This window comes from Rhinoraja longicauda, chromosome 6 (genome assembly GCF_053455715.1).
Source record: "Rhinoraja longicauda isolate Sanriku21f chromosome 6, sRhiLon1.1, whole genome shotgun sequence".
In the NCBI taxonomy this organism is placed as follows: Eukaryota; Metazoa; Chordata; class Chondrichthyes; order Rajiformes; family Arhynchobatidae; genus Rhinoraja; species Rhinoraja longicauda.
In genome coordinates this window covers 28,052,397-28,077,042 of record NC_135958.1, presented here as the reverse complement: position 1 = coordinate 28,077,042, position 24,646 = coordinate 28,052,397, and the positions used below count along the sequence as shown (strand labels likewise).

At 44.2% G+C, this 24,646-nt stretch overlaps 1 protein-coding gene across 2 annotated transcripts in view; it reads right to left on the bottom strand.

The window, feature by feature from the left end:
• LOC144594348 (chromodomain Y-like protein 2) overlaps nt 1–6,405 on the bottom strand; it is a 130,138-nt gene extending 123,733 nt beyond the window's left edge. For both annotated transcript variants that reach the window (XM_078400731.1, XM_078400732.1), the window contains exon 1: nt 6,147–6,405. In XM_078400731.1, coding sequence (XP_078256857.1) covers nt 6,147–6,170 — 24 coding nt within the window. In that variant the 5' untranslated portion in view covers nt 6,171–6,405. The remainder of the gene's footprint in view (nt 1–6,146) is intronic.
• Nucleotides 6,406–24,646: the final 18,241 nt, after the last annotated feature.

Below are 24,646 nucleotides of genomic sequence, written 5' to 3'. Positions count from 1 at the left end.
GCTGGTAGAGCTACTGCCTCACAGTGCCGGAGACCCGGGTTCGATCCTGTCCTCGGGTGCAGTTTGCACGGTGTTTGTACATTCTTCCTGCGACCAAATGCGTTTTTTTCTGGGTGCTCCAGTTTCCTCCCATGTTCCAAAGACAGGTAGGTTAATTGGCTTCTGTAAATTGTGGCTGGGATCTAGGATGCGAAAGTGGGATAACATAGAACTAGTGTACTAGTGATCGATGGTTGGCATGGACTCGGTGGGTAGAAGGGTCTGTTTCCATGCTGCATCACAACACTAAACTAAACTAAAGCCAGGGCTCACAGTCTTAAAATAAGATGCCAGCCATTCAGTAGGGGGATGAGAAGAACCATCTTCACCCTGAGATTAATGGATCTTTGGAATTCTCTGCTCAAGGGACTGTGGAAACTAAGTTTGCTCAAGACAGAGAACGACAGAGAACCTTTTAAAGTGAGAAGGGAAAGGATAGGAACCTGAGAGTCAACCTTTTCAACATGGAACAAGCTGCCAGAGGAGGTAGCTGAGGCAGGTTCCGCAACAACATTTAAAAGACATTTGGACAGGTACATGGAAAAGAATGGTTTCAAGGCATATGGGCCAAACCCGAGCAAGTGGGACTACTGTAGATGGGGCTTCTTGGTCACGTGGGCAGGTAGGCCGGAGTGCCTGTTTCCGTGCTGCTTGACTCTATAACATATTTTTAGATTTTAAGGGAATCCACCGATATGGAGTTAGTGCATGAAAGAAGAGCTGAGGTAAGTGATCAGCTGCGATTTTAATGACGAGTGGACCAAGCACAAGGGACAAAATGGCCTATTCCTGTTTCTATTTCATATGCTATCTTTAATGGAGATGGACATATATGCTACGTTCACGCTATTCCTCCAATCTGTTCAGATCCCTCAAATTCCATTTGCTATTTTCTGCCCAACTAGCCACACCACCCATGTCTGCATTTGCATGCTCCCTTATCACGTCTCCTGAACGGAGGGTTTTATTGCTGATAAGCAAAGCCCCAAAACAAGGGATCAATACTGATTCTTCAATGATAAAAGCCTTCCATCACAAAAGTACATGTCAATCGTAACCTGGATACAAGGAATTGCTGATGCTGGTTTACAGAAAAAGACACAATGCTGGGGTAACTCCGCGGGCCAGACAGCATCTCTGGAAAACGTGGATGAGCAACGTTTCGGGTCAGAACCCTTCTTCAGACTGGCAGCATCTCATGGGTAGAGAACATGGCTAGGTGCTGTTTTGGGACGGGACATTTCTTTAGATTCTTAGAGTCAGACAGCAAGAGAACAGGTTCTTTAGCTCAACTTGCCCACGCCAACCAAGATGCCCCTTCTACGGTAGTTCCACCTGCCCGCGTTTGGCTCATAACCCCTAACCTTTCCTATCATGTGCCTGTCCAAATGTCTTTTAAATGTTGTTATAGTACCTGTCTGGACTACCTCCTCTCATGGCTCATTCCATATACCCACCACCCTTGGTGTGAAAAATGTGCCCCTCAGATTCCTACTAAACCAATGTTCTCTGGTTCTTGATTCCCCTCCCCTGGGTAAAAGACTCTGTGCATTCACCCTATCTCCACTCATGATCTTGTACGCCTCTTCTTCAACCTGAGTTACTCTTGCATTCTGTGTATTTCAATCAAACCCATGCTTTCTGCCTTTGAACTGATTGTAAATGCAGTTTAGCTTTTTGGACTGACCCTCCATGTGGGACCTTGTCAAATGCCTTGATGAAATCCATATAAATTACATCTCAGACACTGCCCTCATCAAATCTCTTGGTTACCTTTAAAAGTTCAGTCAACTACTTCAGACTCCACCTTCCCTTAACAAATCAGTGCAAAGTGTCCTTGATTGCTCAGCCTTTCTAAATGAAGGTTTATACTGCCTCTTTGAATCGTTCCCTCTAATTTGCCATCCACATGTTAAACCAATAGGCTTATATTTACTTGATTTATCTTTCTCCGTCCCAAATAATGATACAATGTTAGCAGTCACAGTGCTGCGGCACGGTGGCACAGCGGTAGAGTTGCTGCCTTACAGCACCAGAGACCCAGGTTCGATCCTAACTACGGGTGCTGTCTGTACGGAGTTTGTACGTTGACCACGTGGATTTTCCACGGGTGCTCCGGTTTCCTCTCACACTCCAAAGACGTGCAGGTTTGTAGGTCAATTGGCTTTGGGTTTTAAAAAATTGTAAATTGTCCCCGGTGTGTACGATAGTGCCAGTGCACAAGAGGTGATCGCTGGTTGGCATGGACTTGGTGGGCACTGTAACTCTGAAGTCCAAAGTCAGTCCTTCAATCCTTTGGCATCTCACTTATAGCCAAGGAAAATTCAAAAATGATGCTCAGGTCTTTGCAATATCATTCCTTACTTCTTTTAACAGCTTGGACTGGAGAACATCTCAAAGACACAAAAACCCTTACCTCTTGCTTTTACTATCTATATCGCAACCAATACTTCATAAATTTGCTACCTATCTACAACTATCAATGTTGTCCTTGAAACACAGCACGGAAACAGGCCCTTTGGCCCAACATGCTTGCCAACCAAGATGCCAGTCTAAAGCTACTCCCATTTGTCCACACTGGGTCCACATCCCTCTAACCCCTTCCTGTCCATGTATCTATTCAAATGTCTTTAAATGCTGTTATTGTACCTGCCTTGACTACTTCATCTGGCAGCTCAATCCATTCTTTTCTATTAAATATTCATTAGGAATTCTAGGCACATCATCCGCCTCCATGGATAGGCTATCATTTTGGTTCATAATAAGCTCTACTCTTTCCCGAGTGTCCTTCTGCTCTGTAAACATATGCAAAACACCTGATTTTTTTTCTGATCTTATCTCTGAACTAGTGAATTCATTATTGTCTGGAGCTGACATTCTAATTCTTACAGGAGAAAGCTGGACCAATTGTCAATTGGGCGATCATATTATAAAGGATGGAATTACTAATCAGATTCTTGATTAGTAAGGGTGTCAGGGGTCATGGGGAGAAGGCAGGTGAATAAGAGCAGATTTGATTGTTCAAATGGCCTAGTTCTGCTCCAATAACTTATGAACTTAAGTGTATAATAGATGATGTTTTTCCCCCAAGAGATCTCCATGACTTGCCTATGCACCCAAGAGAATTCCCACTTATTGACCCTAGATTTACTTCCCAATCTATTCATGATGAAGCCATGTCTTTTTTTCTTACTGTTAATTTCATATAAAATCTTTATTACATTTCAAACAAACATAATAGGCCAATGCCCAAATACATAAAAAGAGATTACTTAATTGTTTAAAACCATATCTTAAACTTACAACTTGCTTTTAAAGTGGATGTCATCCTTCACTAAACATCAACACATATTAAACAATAACAATGCATTGGAAAGAAAGTTTTCAAATTCAACAGTGTTTAGAGAACAGCAAGACTGATCCAAACTTCCTACCTGAGTTCCTTTGCACATGGAGAACAGACCATAAATTTTAAGATTCTTCCAGTTTCAAAATGCAACTAAAAATCACCCTGGAGACCTGTCAAGTATCTGAAGGCTGTACATTATTTCTGAAAAAGTGCATGTGTTTCCAAAACATGGATGATTCCCTACCTATGTTTGCACTAATTTAATCCACAGTTCTCATTATGAAATGTCAGAAGATTCTGCCATTTGAGTCTAATTTGTTTTGTGGTCAAGAACTTGCTTTTCGTATGTATTTTCCTTCCACTTACATTTAGCTCTTAGGGCTGAAGGAATCAAGGGATATGGGGGGAAAAGCAGGAACGGGGTACTGATTTCAGATGATCAGCCATGACATATTGAATGGCGGTGCTGGCTCGAAGGGCAGAATGGCCTACTCCTGCACCTATTTTTTCTATGTTTCTATTTCCCTGGGCTCATCCTTTTCAGCTGTGAAATTGGGTTACTTTCCAGTTCTGTTCATCAGCCCAGGCCAGCACAATGCACACCGGCGGCCAAGGCAGTTAGTTGCAACATTGCATGATTCCGGTTTTGCTCAGGTGGAGATGAAACCCAAGGTTTTCTGCATTCCTTGATCCACCAATCTGATCGGTCTCTCATTCTTATTTCCAGGAACCAGTGCTACGCAGTCAAGGCTAGAACTACTGTAAAGTCAGTAGACTTATTGCTGGTCTTCGGTTGAATGCAACGGTGCATTTGGAGGGACATGGCAGACATCTTCTGGCATGCCAATGGGAAGGTTTTCAACAGTATCGGTGATGTTGACCTACAATTCCGTTAAGTTCAACTGATCTCGGAATCAACATAAAGACAATACATCGCTGGTTTCTATCAAAGGGCTTGGACAGAACCGCTAAACTCCCCTCAAGCTCCTTCTCGTCTTCCCCGCCAAGGGGGAAATCCTCAATTCCATCTACAAACGGCAATCCGACATCAGATGAAGGATGCATGTCTTTCCGCGACACAATCTGGGTTCCAAATCTTGTGGAGTCCATCAGGAGACCCGACGCTTTTCCACCCGGGGCACTATTACGCCAAGGTCGGGGAAATAGCCTCGCGGTCTCTATCTTGTTCGACACACCCTTAAGCAGCGGCAGGGGCAATGTCACGATAAAGCGTTGATGGGCATAAAACGCTGGAGTGACTCAGCGGGACAGGCAGCATCTCTGGAGAGAAGGAATGGGTGGCGTTTCGGGTCGAGATCCGTCTTCAGGCTAATCCCAAAATGATGCCCCAACATCCCTATGTGCATTCCACCTGCCTGGCTTCCAACCAACACCAAGCAACGGTGTGTCCGTTAAACCACAGCCTAGAGCTTCCGACTCGAGAAAGGTGGTGGGTCCATCTTCTCACCACCACCGACCAAACCCCAGAGACTTGTTACTTTCCACCCGACGCCCGACGCGCGCTCCACTGTTGCATTTCCATCCCATGTGTCAAGCAGCGAATTTCCATTGCGTTTGTTCGGGACAAGAGATCACACCTTCTCAGCCCTCCGTCGCTATCTCACGAGTCGCAAACTCTTTCATTATAAAAAGGCGGAGACATTTGGAGATGTTTCAACGACAGTGAAGCCTATTCACCCAGCCTTGGTCATCCAGCCTTGGTCATCCATGCATTGGAGATGCCATTACATTATTACCACTTGGAACATTATTCGGGATGTAGCCTTGTCATCCACCAATACACACTCCGGGATTATTTTATATGCGAAGTATGTGGCCAATGGGACAAAAATAGACTCAACCCCCATCCACGCCACCCCCAAGAAACACACCCAAGAAACATCAATTCATATTTTTGGACAAATGTATAGCCAACTGAATGTGTTACATACACCACGCTGGTATCACTTATGATCACTATTTTAACGGTACTTTCGGATCCGATTGCCTCAAAAACCATACCACTCATCCAAGCATGTGTGTTAAGCTACCTTACAGCACGCTGCTCAGATCCTTCGCATTCTTCCATCCAATATTATGCAAGTTATAAATTATATATCATGGATTTACAAATAAAGTGCATCTTCCGCGGCCAAATACAATGCAAAATAAGGAGTGATAGTGGGGTTTGAAACTCCATCTAGAGCTTCCTGCACACTCATGCTCATAGAAAAGTCGTCAGCAGTTCTGTCAATAAATTAGTGCGTACACACTTCAGCAATGTACCGCTGTTCGCGACACCCCCTCCCCAAACACCACTTGGCCAACCTCCTCCCCTCGCCTCCCCTCCAGGCTGTGGTGATCGCAAGTGCTGCACCGATCTGCCCCTTCAGATGCAACCGCTAACCCACTCTCTTTTTAAGGCCTATCACCATGCAATGCATTTCACAAGAAAGAGAAAGCAAGCGACAGCGCTCCCATCCCAAGCTTCTCAGTGTTTCTCCCCGTGTGCAAGAGAGGGCGAGAGAGAGAGAGAGAGAGAGAGAGAGAGAGAGAGAGAGAGAGAGAGAGAGAGAGAGAAAGAGAAAGAAGGCAAAATGCAAGCAGCCCCTCGGAAGAGCATCGGCTACTTTCTAGACCTTGCCCCCCCCCCCCCCTCCCTCCCTCCCCATTCTGATCGAGAAGGGAGGGAGGAGAAGGGGGGGTTGAGGCACAAACACACACACACACAGCAGTCATGATTATTTTAAAACAGTACCTCGTATAGATCTCCTGAAGCCATACCCGCTTCCAGAGGCGGTCGCTGCTTGCTTGCTTGCTGGTGTTACTGCTGTTGTTTCGGCGGCCGTGTTACCCGAGTGCTCCTTTGCAGACTGATATATACACATACACACATATACACACACACACACTCACTCACTCATGTACAGGGGGGTTCGGTCAATGCGCAGAATCCGCCGCCAGCGTCTCACTCTCTATACACTGTAACAGGAGGAAGTAGCGAAACGCTCCATCCAATCCACCAGCGCCTGACACTTACACGCCCGGCCCCACGTGCGAGAACTAGTAGCGAAATTAAAAAAAGAGATACATTTCCCCCCGCAGTGACTTACCTGGAGAACACCTCTCCCCTCCCCTCCCCGCCCCGCCCCATCCCTGTCCCCCTTCTCATCGCAGTTAGCACCAGAGTCAATGGGGATTTAATAAATAGAAATAAAAATACACCTTCTGTCACCCCCCTCCCCTCCCCTCTTTCAACCTCTAGCCTTTTAAGGGACACCCTGGCAAATAAAAAAAAGTACTTTATGCAGTCACTGACATGGGTTGGAACTGGTGTCTTTTAATGAGATTTTTTCAAATAATTCTTTCATCGTGCCATCACCCTGTTGAGTGTCAGGGCTGTGATGTATATTGGGGGGTTTATGTTTGTGATATTATTAGTCTTCTTTTAAAATTATTTGCCTCTTCCCCCCCCCCCCCCCCCCTCATAAGCAAGGTTCTTGTCTGGCGTGAGATTTGCAAGGGACTTGGGAGTCAGAGGCTGGTTTGTGTTGAGTGCAGGGGGGGGGGGGGGGTAGGAGGGGGGAGATAGAGGATGTCCTTGTGGGCACACCGGCTGGGTTTGCAAAGAAATGCGAACCGTTTCTTTCACACACACACACACAACGCTGGGGATGGTCGCAGGTGGGTGGGTGGCGGGTGCCAGGTGCGGCTTTATTTCTTTGAAAGTGGAAAAGTCGGTGGAAAATTTCGGCCCTGAGCAGAAACTGTCACTTTGATGTCCACGTGACCAACAAAACTTCGCCAAACATGTGTCGCAGGTCGTTGTGTTGTGCAGTTTGCCCAGCGTGTGAGACAATCAATGTGCACCCACAAGAAACGGAAAACACGATGGCTATCTGAGCCGGCAGATAATTGCATAAATGGTCATCGATCCTGAAATCTTAACTCTGTTTTTCTCTCCTCTGATGCTACCTGACCTGCTGAGTGTTTCTTGCACATTACTGGTGTAGGCTCCTCTCTGGATTTATGGAAGCCTCAATCCTTTGAGGTACGTTTAGTACCATCTGTCGCCAAGTGTAGAAAAGTTAAGGTTCTCCCGAGATCCTGGCGCCTCCCCTGAGTATTTATTGTCTGAGTGGTGGGCAGATCCAAAGATTTCACAATGCAGTGGATGGAAAGCTACATTAAGCATCGTGGGATTTGATATCTGAGTATAGTTTTACACGTTACATTGCAATGTGTTGATCAGACTTTGCAATGGAAAGCACCCTATTTTTCTCCAGTCTTTTCCTATATATTTTCGAGTCAAGGTGTCTTGATAACCAGGAGGTCATACAGATGGCTGAGTCCATATTGCTCCCTGCAAAACAATCCAGTTTCTCCCATTCACCTGCTCTCTCTCAGTAGGCTGCAAGTTTTGAATGTAGAAACCAAAAACTGCAGATGCTGGTTGATACTCAAAAAGACACAAAGTGCTGCCATAACTCAGCAGGTCAGGCAGCATCTCCAGAGAACATGGATAGATGATGTTTTGGGTCTTCAAACTGAATGGGGGGGGGGGGGGGGGGGCGGAGAAGAAAGCTGGATAAAGGGAAAGGCAGGACTAAGCTTGGCAGGTAATAGGTTAACACAGGCAAGGGGAATTTGTTGACATGCAGATGGTTGGAACAAAGGCCAGAGTTAACAACAAAAGGTGTGAGACGGGTTTGAAGAGTTGCAGGTTTATTTCTCTGAGGTAACTATTCAATTGCCTTTTGAAATCTTCAATTGTTTTCACTTCCATCAACCTCACAGGCAGTGTTGTTGTTCCTCGTTACATAGAAATCTTGGATTCCACCCTTATTTCTGGCCTGGACATTAACATCTGTGTCTTTGCGCTGTCAACTCATGGGAACAGCTTTTCTTTGATTACCTTATAAAATCTTTAATAATCTTATACACCTCAAACATACCTCCTCTCAATCTCTGATGTTCTATGGAGAATAACCATATCATCAACATAACCTTGGAGCTAAAATCCTTTATTCTTGCAACAATCTGGTAAATCTCTTCTGCACCCTCTCTAGGACTTTCACATCCATAAGTGACCAGAACTGACACAATGCTCAACTGTTTTGCTGGCAACTCTCAAATTATTTTCTACCACCTTCAAACATCTATGGACATAAACTGTTCGGACCCTCCCTTTGGAACGTAGCCCATGACGTCTATGCCGAACATGATACCATGTTAATCTAATTTCTTCTGCCTGCAGATAATTCATATCCCTTCAACCCTAGCCTATCTAAAAGCCTCTTGAACACCACTATTATATCTGCTTTCATTACTGTCCACAGTAGTGTGTTCCAGGCACGTTCTATGCTTTGTGTAAGAAACCCTTGCCCCGCATATTTCTTTCAAACTTTGCCTCTCTCACCTTAAAGCTATGTCCTCCAGTCTTTGACATTTCCACCCTATGGAGAAAGGCTCTGACTATCCACCCTATTTGTGCCTCTCATAATTTAATAAATTCTAGCGTTTCTCCTCAGCTTCCGATGCTCCAGTGAAATCAATCCAAATTTATCCACCGTCTCCTTACATCTAAAATACTTTAGTCCAGGCAGCATCCTGAGTTACTCCAGCATTTTATGTCTATCTTCGGTTTAAACCAGCATCTGCAGTTCCTTCCTGCACATATCCATCATTGCTACTATTTTTGAGTCCTGGCAACACCTATGTAAAACTCCCTTCCACTCTCTTCAGTGCAATCACATCCTTTCTGGAAATGAATGAATGAATGAATGAATGAATGAATGAATGAATGAATGAATGAATGAATGAATGAATAAGTTTATTGGCCAAGTATGTGCATATACAAGGAATGTGCCTTGGTGCTCCGCTCACAAATGACAACACAAACATACAGTTAACAATTAAGAATAAAGCATAACACATTAAAACAATAAGGATACACCATTGCGGTCTAAACATGTGGGTGAAAATAAACCAGAGCAAAAAGGAGACTACAGACTTTAGTTATTGAGTAGAACTATCACTCGTGGAAAAAAAGCTGTTTTTATGTCTAGCTGTGGCTGCTTTGACAGTCCGGAGTCGCCTTCCAGAGGGAAGTGCTTCAAAGAGTTTGTGGCCAGGGTTAGAGGGGTCAGAGATGATCTTGCCCGCTCGCTTCCTGGCTCTTGCAGTGTACAGTTCGTCAATGGGGGGAAGGTTGCATCCAACAACCTTCTCAGCTGTGCGAACGATCCGTTGCAGCCTACGGATGTCGTGCTTGGTGGCTGAGCCAAACCAGACCATGATGGAGAAGGTGAGGATGGACTCAATGATAGCAGTATAGAATTGGACCATCATTGCCTGTGGCAGATTGTGTTTTTTCAGTTGCCGCTGGAAGTACATCCTCTGTTGAGCCTTTTTGACTGTGGAGTCGATGGTGGCCCCCCATTTAAGGTCCCTGGAGATGATGGTTCAAAGGAACTTAAATGACTTCACAGATGTGACTATGGTGTTGTTGATGGTGAGTGGGGGGAGGGGAGGGGAATCTCTTCAAAAGTCTACAATTAGTTCCACTGTCTTGAGAGCATTGAGCTCCAGGTTGTTGCAATGGCACCAGGACGCCAGCTGTGTCACTTCCCATCTGTAAGCAGATTCCTCCCCATCCTGGATCAGTCTAATCAGGATAGTGTCATCCACAAACTTGAGGAGCTTCACAGAGGAGTCTGTGGAGGTGCAGTCGTTGGTGTAGAGAGAGTAAAGGAGAGGGGAGAGTACGCAGCCTTGCGGTGCTCCTATGCTGAGGGTCTACGGGTCCGAGATGTGCTTTCCCAGCCTCACATGCTGCTTCCTGTCCGTCAGGAAGTTGATGATCCACTGACAGAGGGGTTCAGGCACAGTCAGCTGGGAGAGTTTGTAGTGTAGTAGCTCTGGCACAATGGTGTTAAAAGCAGAGCTAAAGTCCACAAACAGAATCCTGACATAGATCCCCTTGCGGTCTAGGTGCTGGAGGATGAAGTGCAGGCCTAGGTTGACTGCGTCATCCACCGATCTATTGGCCCTGTATGCAAACTGCAGGGGGTCCAGCAAGGGGATATGGTGACCGGAGCTATGTACAACCGAATGGTCATGTGCAATAGTGCATACAATGCAGGAGCATTTTGACTGTTAACTACACCTATAGATTGCATCCTATTCTGGTCATCCTCAGGGAAAGGCAATGTCAAAGGCAGTTCACATGGTGAAAAGGAGTAGGAGAAAAACAAAATGCAAGAAAGAAAGAAAGAAGGAAACACATTGCAATGTGACGTGCAAGAAATGTAGCCTGCAGTCTTATCTCTCAGCCAACACTACCACTGGTGTCATTCAGTTCCTCTTGACCTCCATCCTTTCGCAAGAAAGATAGTTTTTGCATAATCTCTCTGTCACATAAATGTCACCTTTCAAGACATCCAAAAAACACTTAATAGCCAATGACATACGCTGGAAGGAGGAATGAAGGCAATGGCAATATAATCGTGAACAGACAGATATCTTTCTCTCAGAGATACAAGAGACTGCAGAAACGGTAATATGTACCAGAAGTCAAACTACTGGGGGAACTCAGGGTCAGCGTATGTTGAGGCAGAGGGATGGTCAATGTTTTGGATCGAGACTAAGTCTTGATGCACTCTGCCTCTGTTTCCACAGATGCTGCCTGACCTGTTGAGTCCCTCCAGCAGTTTGTTATTTTGCTGCACACTTTTCTCTCAGCCAACACCATTACCACTAGTGCCATTCAGTTCCTCTTGACCTCCATCCTATTGCAGGCATTCTCGTTGTCATCTTCACTCCTCCTCCTTTGCATTGATTTATCTAATTTCAAGTAACTCCTGCATTCCCTCCCCTCTCCTTTCTTTCCCCCTTCCGCACCTTAGTTGTCTTACCAGTTCCACTGGTCGCATCCTTGTAGTCCTCTTGTTGTCACACCTTCCCCAGCCAACAATGGGCCATTATGGGCATCTTTTGTCAGCCCCGATTTGTCCTGGTCTTTTCTCCCCTCCAGTTTATCCCCCCCCCCCCCCCCCACCACCTCTACTTTCAATCTGAAGAAGGGTTCGGACCCAAAACATCACCTATTCCTTTTCTCCAGAGATGCTGCCTGACCCACTGAGTTACTCCAGCATTTTGTGTCTATCTTTAGTATAAAGCAGCATCTGCAGTTCCTTCCTACACAATTAAAATATGTGTTTGATTTCAAACTTTTTCTAGTTTTGATGACCAAACATGTTTATCTCTTCACAGATGCTGCCTTGCCCGCAGTGTTTGAACATCTTTTTGCTTATTTACTTCAGAGTTTCAGCATCTGCATTTCTTTTGCTTTGTATTTTTTAGTGATGTTTATAGAGAGAGAAACTTTGGTAGGCCACTTGTTCTTCAAAGTAGCCTCTTGAAATCTTTTCTATCCTGCTTAAAAGCCCAGGCAGGCTTTCATGTGTCATAAGGTCATAAGGTCAGAAGTGATAGAAGCAGAATTAAGGCCATTTGTCCCATTGTCTACTCCGCCATTAATTCATGGCTGATCTATCTCCCCCTCCTAACACAATTCTCCTGCCTTCTCCCCATAACCCCTGACACCCGTGCTAATTAAGAATCTATCTTTGTCTTAAAAATATCCATTGACCTGGCCTCCACAGCCTTTTGTGGCAAAGAATTCCACAGATTCACCACCCTCTGACTAAAGAAATGCCTCCTCATCTCCTTCCTAAAGGAACGTCCTTTAATGCTGAGGCTATGACCTCGGGCCCTAGACTCTCCCACTAGTGGAAACATCCACTCTATCCAAGCCTTTCACTATTCGGTAAGTTTCAATGTGGTCTCCCCTCATCCTTCTATACTCCAGCGAGCAGAGGCCCAATGCCGTTAAATGCTCATCATATGTTAACCCATTCATTCCTGGGATCATTCTTGTAAACCTCCTCTGGACCCTCTCCAGAGCCAGCACATCCTTCCTCAGATATGGTGCCCAAAATTGCTCGCTGTAGTCCAAATGCAGCTTAACCAGCGCCTTATAGAGTCTCAGCATTACATCCCTGTTTTTGTGTTCTTGTCCTCTTGAAATAAATGTTAGCATTGTGTTTGCCTTCCATACTACCGATTTTCCTTTAACGTTTCATCAAAAGATTGCAAGGGAACAGCACTCCAAAGAGTATCAGATTAAATTTTTATGTATTGGACTCAGAATTTAAACACAAAATGTGATTTCGAGGCAGGTACACTACAAACTGTGCCACAGCTGACGGACAGGTAATAAAGCAAAACATAATAGTTAAGATTCAGAAAAGTTTATGTTTTTAATGACAAATGCGGTGAAAAGGAATATTTCGCAACTCCAGGATGTCATTAGACAGTTTACATGAGCTGGATGTTAGAAAGGAACAGAAAACACTGGATAACAACAGCATCTGTGTAAAGAAAAAAAAGAGAAGTCAACGTTATGGATCATGGAATCTTTGTTAAGACTGGGACAGAAAGAAAATAAATTTGTGTTAAGTTGCACGGCGGGCGAAGGAGTGATGGATAGGACAAGGGGAATGAATTTGTACACTTGTGCACTTGAATACACTTTTTGTGTTTTCATCTCTGGCCTTTGACCAACCATTTGCCTATCAACCCCCCCCCCCCCCCCCCCACCCCCACCTGTATCCACCCATCACTTGCCATGCTTTGTCTTGCTCCACCACTCTTCCAGCTTTCTCCCCCACCCTACCACCACAATCAATGGAGAGAAGGATCATCTCTCCATGAACTCCTGTCCTGACTCATTGAGTTACACCAGAACTCGGTGTCATTTTTGTAAACCAGCATCTGCAGTCCTTGTGTCTCCATAGTTCAGCTATAACACTTGTTTCCCCAATTCGAAGATAGACACAAAATGCTGGAGTAACTCAGCGGGACAGGCAGCATCTCTGGAGAGAGGGAACGGGTGACGTTTCGGGTCGAGTCCCTTCTTCCGACTGAAGTCAGGGGAAAGGTAGATATAGGACAAAGGGGATGACGATCAAGGAAAATGTAAATAGGCCATTGTTAGCTGGGAGAAGGTAGGAACAAAGCAAACAGAGATAAAATGTAGTCAGAGACAGTCAAACTGGGCAGAGAACTGGGAAGGGAGGAGGGATGGAGAGCAAGGGAAAGCAAGGGTTACTTGAAGTTAGAGAAGTCAATGTTCATCATTGTTAGCTGGGAGAAGGTAACAATCATTCTACACATTCCCCAATGCGAATTGGACATAACACAAGATTTGAGACAGAAGGAACTGCAAATGCTGGAATGTTACACAGAACACAAAATGCTGGAGTAACGCAGCAAGTCAGTCGGTATCTCTGGAGGACATAGACAGCATTTCTGAACAACATTGACAGGTAATGTTTTGGGTCGGGACCCTTTGATTCGACCCAAAGCGTTGCCTGTCCATGGATTGTGCCGAAACCAGTCATCATTGAGACCAGTCATATACAAAAATTCTTGCCTGCTAAGTTAATTGTATCCCTCTTCTATATAGAATCCATTAAAATTCTAACATAATTATAATGGAATAAATATTAAATGAGGTTATATCTTTCCCTGGATAATGTGTTTTACTAGGATTATAGGGATATAAATTAGAATACCACCAGGATTCTTTACAAGGCTTAATATCTTCCAATCACCCACTTGAAAGTTTTGGAGTGAAAATATTTGAATAGTTGCCAAGGAGGTTTTTTTTTTTGCATCATTAATTTAGCCCACTTGTCAAATTTTGACTGAAATCGATCATCCAACCATAGATATATTAATGAGTTTAGTTTATTGTCAGGTGTATCGAGGTACAGTGAAAAGCTTTTGTTGCATGCTGACCAGTCAGCGGAAAGACAATACATGGTTACTACCAAGCCGTTCACTGTGTGCAAATAATTTCCTGTTGATGGAGCATTATGGCACTTTTACTACGCTCTATTGCAAAATGTTATTCACCTTCCCATTGGAGATTGTATTTTTACTTAACTTCATATCAACCAACTTCCTACAGAGCACTAAAAAGACGATTCTAAAATCTGGTCTGGATGTGCATAATCTTTCCGAATATATTCAAGAGGATATCTTAACTAAGCTTGTGTGGCAAGGTAGATTGGAGGAATCGCAAGTAAAGCTGTGTGATACCATATTTATTGGTTGTACAAGGTGTCTTTGAACTACAGTTTATCATAGTTACTTGCAGCAAAGCCTTTGGTAGTACTTGCTTCAATAATGTTTGAAATATCTGTCATAAATCCTTATTCTTCTGCGGTAAAGGCCATAGGATGCAGTATATAAAAGGTCACCTGTGCTGCTTTGAACATGCACAGGGGTTGGATTTTATCAGCGCTGACACCATTGTGCTATTCACCTCTGTGTCAGAAGTTCCGGGTTCAATTATCATTTCTAAGACTTGAATTTCAAAGCCGACACTCTGGTGCGGCACTGAGAGAGATAGTTGCCTTATAGATGAAATGTCAAAAAAAGACTACTTTTTCTACTCATAATGGATCCCATGACAGTACTTAGATAAAGAACAGGAAAGGCTGGTTCTCTCCAGTGTCCTAGCCAAAGATTAACACTTACATCACCCAATAGATTATCTGATCCTTTATTTCAATTTTGTGTACAGGACCTTACTATTGGTTGCTTTTCTGATTTGTTCCTTAAAGAACTTTGGCACATCTTGGGTATTGAGTAAAGCAAGTGTCTTCTAATTGAAAAAAAAGAACAGAACAGTTAGGCACAGGAGCAGGCCATTCGACCCACAATATCCTTGATGTCAGGTGAAAGTAATCCCCTATAATCATCTCTGACCCTTCTCACCCTGGCCACAAACTCTTTGAAGCACTTCCGTCTGGAAGGTGACTCTGGACTGTCAAAGCAGCCACAGCCAGACATAAAAACAGGTTTTTTTCCGCGAGTAATAGCTCTACTCAATAACCAAAAGTCTGAAGTCTCTTTTTGTTCTGGTTTATTTCACTCACATGTTTAAACCGTAATGATGTATTCTTAATGTTTTAATGTTTTATGCTTACTCTTAATTGTTTACTGTATGTTCGTGTTGTTACTTGCGAGCTGAACACCAAGGAACATTCCTTGTATGTGCACATACTTGGCCAATAAACATTCATTCATTCATTCATTCATTCATTCATTCATTCATTCATTCATTCATTCATTCATTCATTCATTCATGCCTGTACGTTACCCATAACCCTCCATTCTCTGTATATCCATGTGCCTATCTAAAAGCGTCTTAAACACCACTATCGTATCTACCTCCACCACCACCTCAGGTTGTGAATTCCATGTACCCACCACTCTGTGTGTAAAAAAACTTGCTCCACACATCTCTTCTAAATTTTGTCCCTCTCACTTGAAATTTTGTCCCTCTCACATTTCATCTATAAGGCAACTCCCTCTCTCAGTGCTGCACCTCACGCCCTTAGTCTTTCCACCCTGGGAAGAAGGTTCTTACTCTCTACCCTATTGCCTCTCATAATTTTACATACTTCCATCAGGTCTCCCCTTAGCCTTAGACTGACATTTACATTGCTAATACATGGATTAGAATTAACCCAAATATTTTTCTGTAAGATAAGGTACTTAATTTATACAATCATATTTACAACTTCCTAAAGGGTTTTACATTGCATGATTTCTTTTTGGTGTAGTCACCTTGTAATTTGGAAAAACCAGCAGCCAATTGATACACATCAAACTCCATTAACAAAAAAAGCCAGGAAATTAAGAGCAGACAATCTGTTCTTGTAAGGTTGAGTGAGGAATAAATATTGGTCAAGACTCTGGGAAAACACACTGCTTTTCAAAATGGTGCCTGAAACCCTTTCATGAGGGCAGCTGAGGCCTCGGTTTACACAATCCTTGCAAAAGAATCCATCTCTGAACAAAACACAAACCGCCAGAAGAACTCAGTGGGTCAGGCAGCATCTGCAGAGGGAAATTGGACAGATATTGCTTTGGATCTCAGATACTGCCTGACCCACTTACTTCCACCAGCAGAAGATAGATATAAAAAGCTGGGTCTGGTAATTCAGCGGGTCAAGCAGCATCTCAGGAGAAAAGGATAGCCAACGTTTCAGGTCGAAACCCTTCTTCAGACCAGAAACGTCACCCATTCCTTTTCTCCCAATATGCTTCCTGACCCGCTGAGTTACTCCATCTTTTTGTGTCTATACTTGGTTAAACCAGAATCTGCAGTTGCTTCCTACATACTTCCTCCAGCGGTTTGTTTTTACTCAAGATTCCAGTGTCTGCATCCCTGATCTTGCAGCAGTTGCATGTAGTTTTGCCGTATCAATAATGATACACTTAATCCTCTGGTGTGGGATGCGAACTGACCACATTATGATTGAGGCAAGAAAGGCTTGTAGCAGCTGACCCATAGCTGAGACCTGAGAAGAAACAGCAACGGCAGGAAATGAACATCAATATTGGCTAAAGATAAGTATCTCTCAGTGCTATTAGGATCAGGTAAAGGCCCTTATGATGAGCAGTTGTAATTATCCCATGCACCCACTTTCATGTTCCTCTGTAACTGCACTGACAGTTCTTTGGCCTGTGTTGTGTTTGTTCTTGCATTGATTGAGGTTGGGCACCTCATTTATAGGCAGGTGAGTTTGTTTGGCAAAGTTGAGAAGCATTCAGCATGCACTAATGATCTTGTACAGCCTCGCACACTGGTTAATGGGAGTGAATGAAAACCTAGCTTAACCTTAAACTTTAGACTTTAGAGATACAGCGTGGAAGCAGGTCCTTCAGCCCACCGAGTCCATATGCTAGCACTACGGTACACAAGGGACAAATTTTTTTTTTTTAACCGAAGCCAATTAACATACAAACCTGCACGTCTTTGGAGTGTGGAAGGAAACCGGAGCACCCGGAGAAAACCCACGCTGTCACAGGGAGAAGATAGAAACTACAACAGGAGGTGACAACAAAGACCAATGTACATATGGTACACATTGAAATCAAAACACCAAAATGACAGAACTTCTTAGCCAACCCGGTAGCTGATAATAAATTGACAGCATGATTGCTGCCAATGAGAATGAGGAGTAGGCGGTGAGGACATTGAGGACACGACTGGGGCTCAGCCCAGACTGACTATTGAAGCACTTTTGTGTACAGCAACTACCAGCGAAGATGGGGACCTAGTTGATAGTAGAGTCATGGAGCACAAAAAGAGGCCCTTTAACTCAAATTGCTCAAGATGCTGTACGTTAGTTTCACCTGCCCACCTTTGGCCCATATCCCTCTAATCCTTTCCTATCCATGTGCCTGTGCAAATGCCCTTTAAATGCTGTTACAGCACCTGCCTCAACTACCTCCTCTGGCTGCTTGTTCCATGAACCCACCACCCTCGGTTTGAGAAAGTTGTCCATCAGGTTCCTATTAAATCTATCCCCTCACGTCGTAAACTTATGTCCTCTGGTTCTTGATTATTCTACTCTGGGTAATAGACTCTGCGCATTCACCCTATCAATTCCCCTCATGATCTTATGCACCTCTTTTGGGGCGGCACGGTGGCGCAGCGGTAGAGTTGCTACCTTAGGGCGAGTGCAGTGCCAGAGACCCGGGTTCGATCCCAACTACGGGTGCTGTCTGTACGGAGTTTGTAAGTTCGACCCGTGACCTGCGTGGGTTTTCTCCGAGATCTTCGGTTTCCTCCCACACTCCAAAGACGTACAGGTTTGTAGGTTAATTGGCTTGGTAAATGTAAAAATTGTTCCCAGTGTGTGTAGGATAGTGTTAATGTGTGGGGATCGCTGGTCGGCGTGGACCCGGTGGGCCGAAAGGGCCTGTTTCCGCGCTGTATCTCTAAACTAAACTAAAATATCACACCTCAGCCTCCTGCGCTCCAAGGGATAAAGTCCTAGCATGCCCAACCTCTCCCAATAACTCTCAGGTCCTGACAACAAACTCGTAAATCCTCTCGGCACTCTTTCCAGCTTAACGACATCCTTCCTGTAGCAGGGTGACCAAAATTCAACATAATACTTCAAGTAGCTCAATGATTTGAAGCAGGATTGTGTGAGTGATTTGGAAGCAATTTAAGTGATTTGCAATAATGGGCAAGAGCATTGATTGCATCTGTAGAACGTAATGCAAGTGATCTCCAAAAAGCTATAAAGTTAGAGCTCCTCATACTTTTCTTGTTATTAACCTGCGGCACGGTGGCGCATTGGTAGAGTTGCTGCCTTGCAGTGCTTACAGCGCCAGAGACCCTGGCTACCAGTGCTTGTCTGTATGGAGTTGTACGTTCTCCCCGTGACCTGTGTAGGTTTTCTCCGAGGACTTTGGTTTCCTTCCACACTCCAAAGTCGTACAGGTTTATACGTGAATTGGCTTGGTGCATATGTAATAATTGTCCCTAGGGTAGGTTACTGTTAATGTGCAGGGATTGCTGGCTGGTGTGGACTCGGTGGGCCGAAGGGCCTGTTTCCGCGCTGTATCTCTAAAACTAAAACTAAAACTAAACCGCAAGTTTAGGATCAGATGGTTTGGGGAGAAAAAAGACGGGTACTATACAATCACCTTTTGCCAGGAACAGGTTGAGACTGGCACCGATAGTCACTATGGAATTTTTATTTTCTCCCCATGACCTGTGTGGGTTTTCTCCAGGTGCTCCGGTCACCTCCCACACTCCAAAGACGTACAGGTTTCTAGGTTAATTGGCTTGGTAAAATTATAACTTGTCCCAAGTGTGCAGGATAATGTTAGTGTGGGAGAGTCGCTGGCTGGCACTGACTCGGTGGGCCGAAGGGCCTGTATCTCTAAACTAAACTAAAGATTCTTCTGCCAACCAAGAAGTAGACCTGTTCACTGTTTAAAATAAGTCTTCACACGAGGTCTAATGCTCATTTGGTTCCCTATGTGGCAGAATTCCAGTTTTACAATTCTTCTTGTGTTCAGAACTCTTATGGCTTCACCCTATCTGTAATATTATAGACACCTCCGACCACACAACCCTCCCATTACCCTATATTCCCCCAGTGTTGCCCACTCTCAACCCAGTCTGAAGAAGGGCCCTGATCCAAAGTGTCGCCTATTCAATTCCCTCCAGAGATGCTGACTGACCAGCCCCGTTACTCCAGCACTTTGTGTTTTGCTCAAGATCTCGGCATCTGCAGTTTCTTGTGTCTCCACTCTCAATTTGCATGTTTACACCACTGGTGGCGTTGACTTCCAGACCCTGACCTCTAGAAACCTTTCTATAAACTTCTCAACATCCCTTTTCTCCGAGAAGACACCCCTTAAAACCCCTCTCTTTGTCCAAGCATTTGATCATCTATTCAAATATCTATTTAGATAGCTCCGAGCCATGCATCCATGAAGCCTCTTGGAGGATTACATCAAAGGACCCTAAATTAAAAAAATTCTATTATTCATTTATTTTTCAGGATATGGGTAGTGCCAGCAGGTCTGGTGTACTTCATCCATCCCTAGTTGCTTTTGTAAATTGCAATTGGTAGTGATGAGCTACTTTCCACTGGTAAATGTACTCCCGCAGTGCTGTTGAGTAGGGGACTTCCTGGATTCAGACTTAAGACGTCAGGAAGTGTGCACCTTTGTGGGGTAGGGGAGGGGGAGTGGAACCTGCAGGTAACCATATTCTAAAGTGCTGTAATTGGAAATGGAAAGGAACCTCTGAGTATTCCAAGACCGACAATAACAACATTTAAGGGACATTTGGACAGGTGCACAACCGATTTAGAGGAATATAGGCTAATGGGACTTGCGTAGATGGACATCTTGGTGGGCATGGATGAGTTGGGCCAAGGGGCCTGTTTCCGTGCTGTATGTCTATGACTGACCAGTCACTACCAACAGTGCCACTGCCCAATATGTTTATTTTACGTGAACAGCCTACAATATTTCAGTCTACTTTCATAGCCTATAGCCAATGTAGTGATGGACCAAGAGCAGTGTACATTCATGCAGAAGATGGCGGGCCCTGGACCCTCACTGTTACATTGTTAGGCAAGTTGTAGCACTCTACCATGCAGGGAAAATATTGGGCATCCATGGCTGAGTGGAAAACAGGAAGTAATAGGCTTGTATCATACCCCACTCAATTGAGTTTGACACAAAATGCTGGCGTAACTCAGCGGGATAGGCGGCATCTCTGGGTTGACATTTCAGGTAAACGAAACATCACCCATTCCTTCTCTCCAGAGACGCCACCTGTCCTGCTGAATTACTCCAGCATTTTGTGTCTATCGTCGGTTTAAACCAGCAACTGCAGATCCTTCCGACACAATTGAGTTTGGGTTTGATTTTAGTTTATTGTCACGTGTACCAAGGTACAGTGAAAAGCTTTTGTTGCGTGCCAACCAGTCAGTGGAAAGACAATGATTACAATCAAGCCACCCACAGTGAACAAACACTTGATAAAGAAAATAACGTGAATAACATTTAGTGCAAGATAAAGACTAGTAAAGTCAGATCAAAGATAGTCCAAGGGTCTCCAATGAGGTACATAACAGCTCAGGCTGGCTCTCTAGCTGTTGGTAGGATTAATGCTGTGAGTGGCTGATCTTCCATTACCCATTTACGTTCAGAGGTAAAAGTGAGTCTCAACCCATTATAACAAAGTGATGGAGTAACATGCAAGTTGCAACCAAATTTAGCTGCTATCTAGGTCAATTCAGACTAAAGAAAGGCTTTCCTTTGCATGACCAGTCTCAAATAGAAGAGTGAAACAGCCAAGCGAAAAATGGACGCATCTTTGATCCCTGTCCTCATCCATCCACACTGGACTTATCTCAATGGCCCTCTAGAGGCTCAAGGGCTCTACAGTGAGTGGGCAATGGGAAAACGTGTTGCAAAGGCTCTGCCCACGGAATGTCCTAGACTGGTTTTGACAGATGACAAATCTGTGGTTGGATATATCACAGTATCATGGATTTAACATTAGTTGTCATTGGCAACCACTTTACATGATTAAACAGCATAAAATATAGAACAGTACAGCACGGAAACAGGCCCTTCTGCCTCCAATGTCTGTGCCAAGCGTGATACCAAGCTAAACTAATCTCCTCTACCTGCATGTGATCCTATCCCTCCAATCCCCTGCATATCCATGCGCCTATCCAAAAGCTTCTTAAAATGGCACCATCGTATCTGCGTCCACCTGCACCCGTGTCAGCGCATTCCAGTCCGTCACCGTCCTCTGTGTAAATAACACAACTAATAAATGTTTAAAAATTAAACATTTAAAAGTATAAATGTATAATTAAGAATAAATAAAAGCAGACAGAAATAAGTAAAAACTTTAAACTGATGTAAAATCATTTAGAAAATACTTCCCATTTGGCTCCAAATCCATAGACCTGCAATCCCCATTGAATTCAGTGGAGTCTCAGACTGCACGGTGGTTGACCTGGTGCAGGACCTGGGACATGTTGGGGTATCCCACCCTGATTGGTCCCTGCTATTGGTCTCCCTGGAGCACAGTAGTATATTCGGCCCATCAATTTGTGACTTGTGTTTTAAAATCCTGGACTCACTTCTGTTCAAGTGGCTAAATACTGGTGGTTTTCTTCCAAATCCAATGTGGACCTCTTTCCTACTTCACGTCACTCAACCACTCATCCCCACAATCTGAAGCCCCTCTCCCCATCCCTCCACTTTCTGCCCCCTTCCCACTGCCCATTCCATCCCAACCCAAATACCATGCTCCACGACAAAACTACCTGAAGCTTGCACGGCCAAACTCAATAGCAGAATCTGGAGCCAATTGTTTAACCGTTAACCGTTATTAACCAAATGGAATCTATTCATGTGAAGGGAAACTGGTAGAAACATTTGTGGTTCCATTGAATTAATTCGATGAAAAACTGAGATAGCATAAGTAGGATTATTGACTGTGATAAATTTATCTATTGTTGGACATTTCCTACATGACGTCTTGTGTTGGCGAGAAATACAAGTGCAAGTAACTTGGTCCAAAGGTAGGTTTAAACAAGCAATACAGAAGACAAGAAAGAAGTAAAAAGGCTGAGATGTTTCCAGATTGCTCAAGGCAAAACTACCAATGGTGTCAGGAAGAAAATTAGGGAGATGTATCAGTGTGTTGGCAGGTTCACTAAATCTCAGGCACAATGGCCACAGATTCTTATTCATTATTCTCTGCTGGTTAAACCTTTCCCCACATCTTCACAGAACCATGGGAATTAGCAGCACAGAAGGAAGATGAACCCACAGCCCATTATGCCCATGCTAACTAGCAAAGAAAATTAAATTAATCGCACCTTTAGACTTTTGGACTTTAGAGATACATCAGGGAAACAGGTCCTTTGGTCCGCCGAGTCCACTCGACCAGCGATCACCTCATACACTAACACTATCCTACACACCAGGGACAGTTTACAATTTTACCAAAGCCAAATAACCTACAAACCTGTATGTTTTTGTAGTGTGGGAGGGAACTCCAAGAGAAAACCCATGCAGTCACGGGGAGAATGTACATACCTCCATGCAGTCAGGATTGAACCCAGCTCTCTCTACAATAATTCTACCACAGAGCCACTGTGCTGCCTTGGTCTGCAGCTCATGCAGGTTATTCCTCTTCAAGTGCTTATCTTGATACTAATTAAATATAGTGAATGTTTCTGCCTCCGTCATCCTTTCAGGCAGATCCACACCACAAAACAAATCAGAGCTGGCACCGATGACCAAGGAATGGTAGAGTCCACCATGGTCCATTGTTGACTGTGGAAGAGGTGATAATGAAGGGATACGAACAGTGAAACTAGCAGGATGACTAGGGTGGGGGAGGGACAGTGAGAGAGGGAATGCAAGGGTTACTTGAAATTGGAGAAATCAATATTCATACTGCTGCCCAAGCAAAGTACGAGGTGCTGGTTGATACGAACAGTGAAACTAGCAGGATGACTAGGGTGGGAGAACGACGGAGAGGGGGAGGGGTTGCCAGAGTTACTTGAAATTGGAGAAATTAATATTCATACTGCTGCCCAAGCAAAATATGAGGTGCTGCTCCTCATATTTCTGACGCTCTGATTTGTTCTGAAACCTTTCATGCCTCGAGCTTCCCTCTCCCCTGACTCTCAATCTGAACAAGCGTCTTGACCCAAAACGCCACCTATTCCTTTTCTCCAGAGGTGCTGCCTGAGCCGCTGAGTTATTGCAGCATTTTGTGTCTATCTTCAATAGTCCTCCTCTTCCTTTTCTAATCTCACCATGGCCCCTGATTTTTAAACAAGTAAATCTGACCAGACGGGATCATTCAGTTGCCCTGCTGTGTATGTACCCACACCATCCTTGCAGACCCCACTGTGCCCTTCCTCTTCAGCATCAGTGAATGGTCCTTCCGTTTTCCTGGTCGAGAAGGTCTGAAGAAAGGTCTCAACCCGAAACGTCACCCATTCCTTCTCTCCAAAGATGCTCCCTGTCCCACTGAGTTACTCCAGCTTTTTGCGTCTATCTTCAGTTTTCCTATCCTGGCTCCTTCAACCTTTCTCTGAATCACTTCAACATCCCAGGCGCCAATCCCGCCACTTCCACTCCTTTCAGAAGGCTGACAAAGACCTGCTTCTTTAAATCTTTCGTCTGAACATCCTCTTTCTTTGAGCCCTTGAGGATTTTGTAGATGTTCTTTTTCATGATGGACCCTCCACAGACCCAAGTGGCTCTTGTTGATCTTACCTCAGAGTGCCTATAGATGTATTTTACGCTGTACTCCCTTAATGCCTCTGCTGTTTGAAGCATATAGCAGACAGAACACCATTCATTATCTTGCATCAATCAAGGACTGCTACCGTTTTCATGCTGCATTTTCCTAAGCTTAAATACATGCAGGAATATACTTCTAGTGATCCGTCATTAGGTGTATAGTCTGCTGTGATTTAGACTAAACTATTTTTGTGAAGGACCATCTATTATTGGTACATTGAAGAGGTTGTGACTTGTAGACTTTACTTCATCTTACAATGTACTACTTTAGTGGGGGAAAAAAAATCAAGTAAAATATCAAGTGTAAATTTGCACCATTGTATCAATGAAGGCGTGAAAATACCAGTTTAATTGGTGAAGGCAATAAAATCCCAAAGAGGAAACCTTGATAACAATGTGATGCCAATACCTGACACTATCTCCACTTCCCTGCCTATTCACCATGCCAGACTGACCATTTCCTCTGCAATGCCCGTCTCATTCTTTCATTGCCTCTGAAAGGGCAGTCCTTCT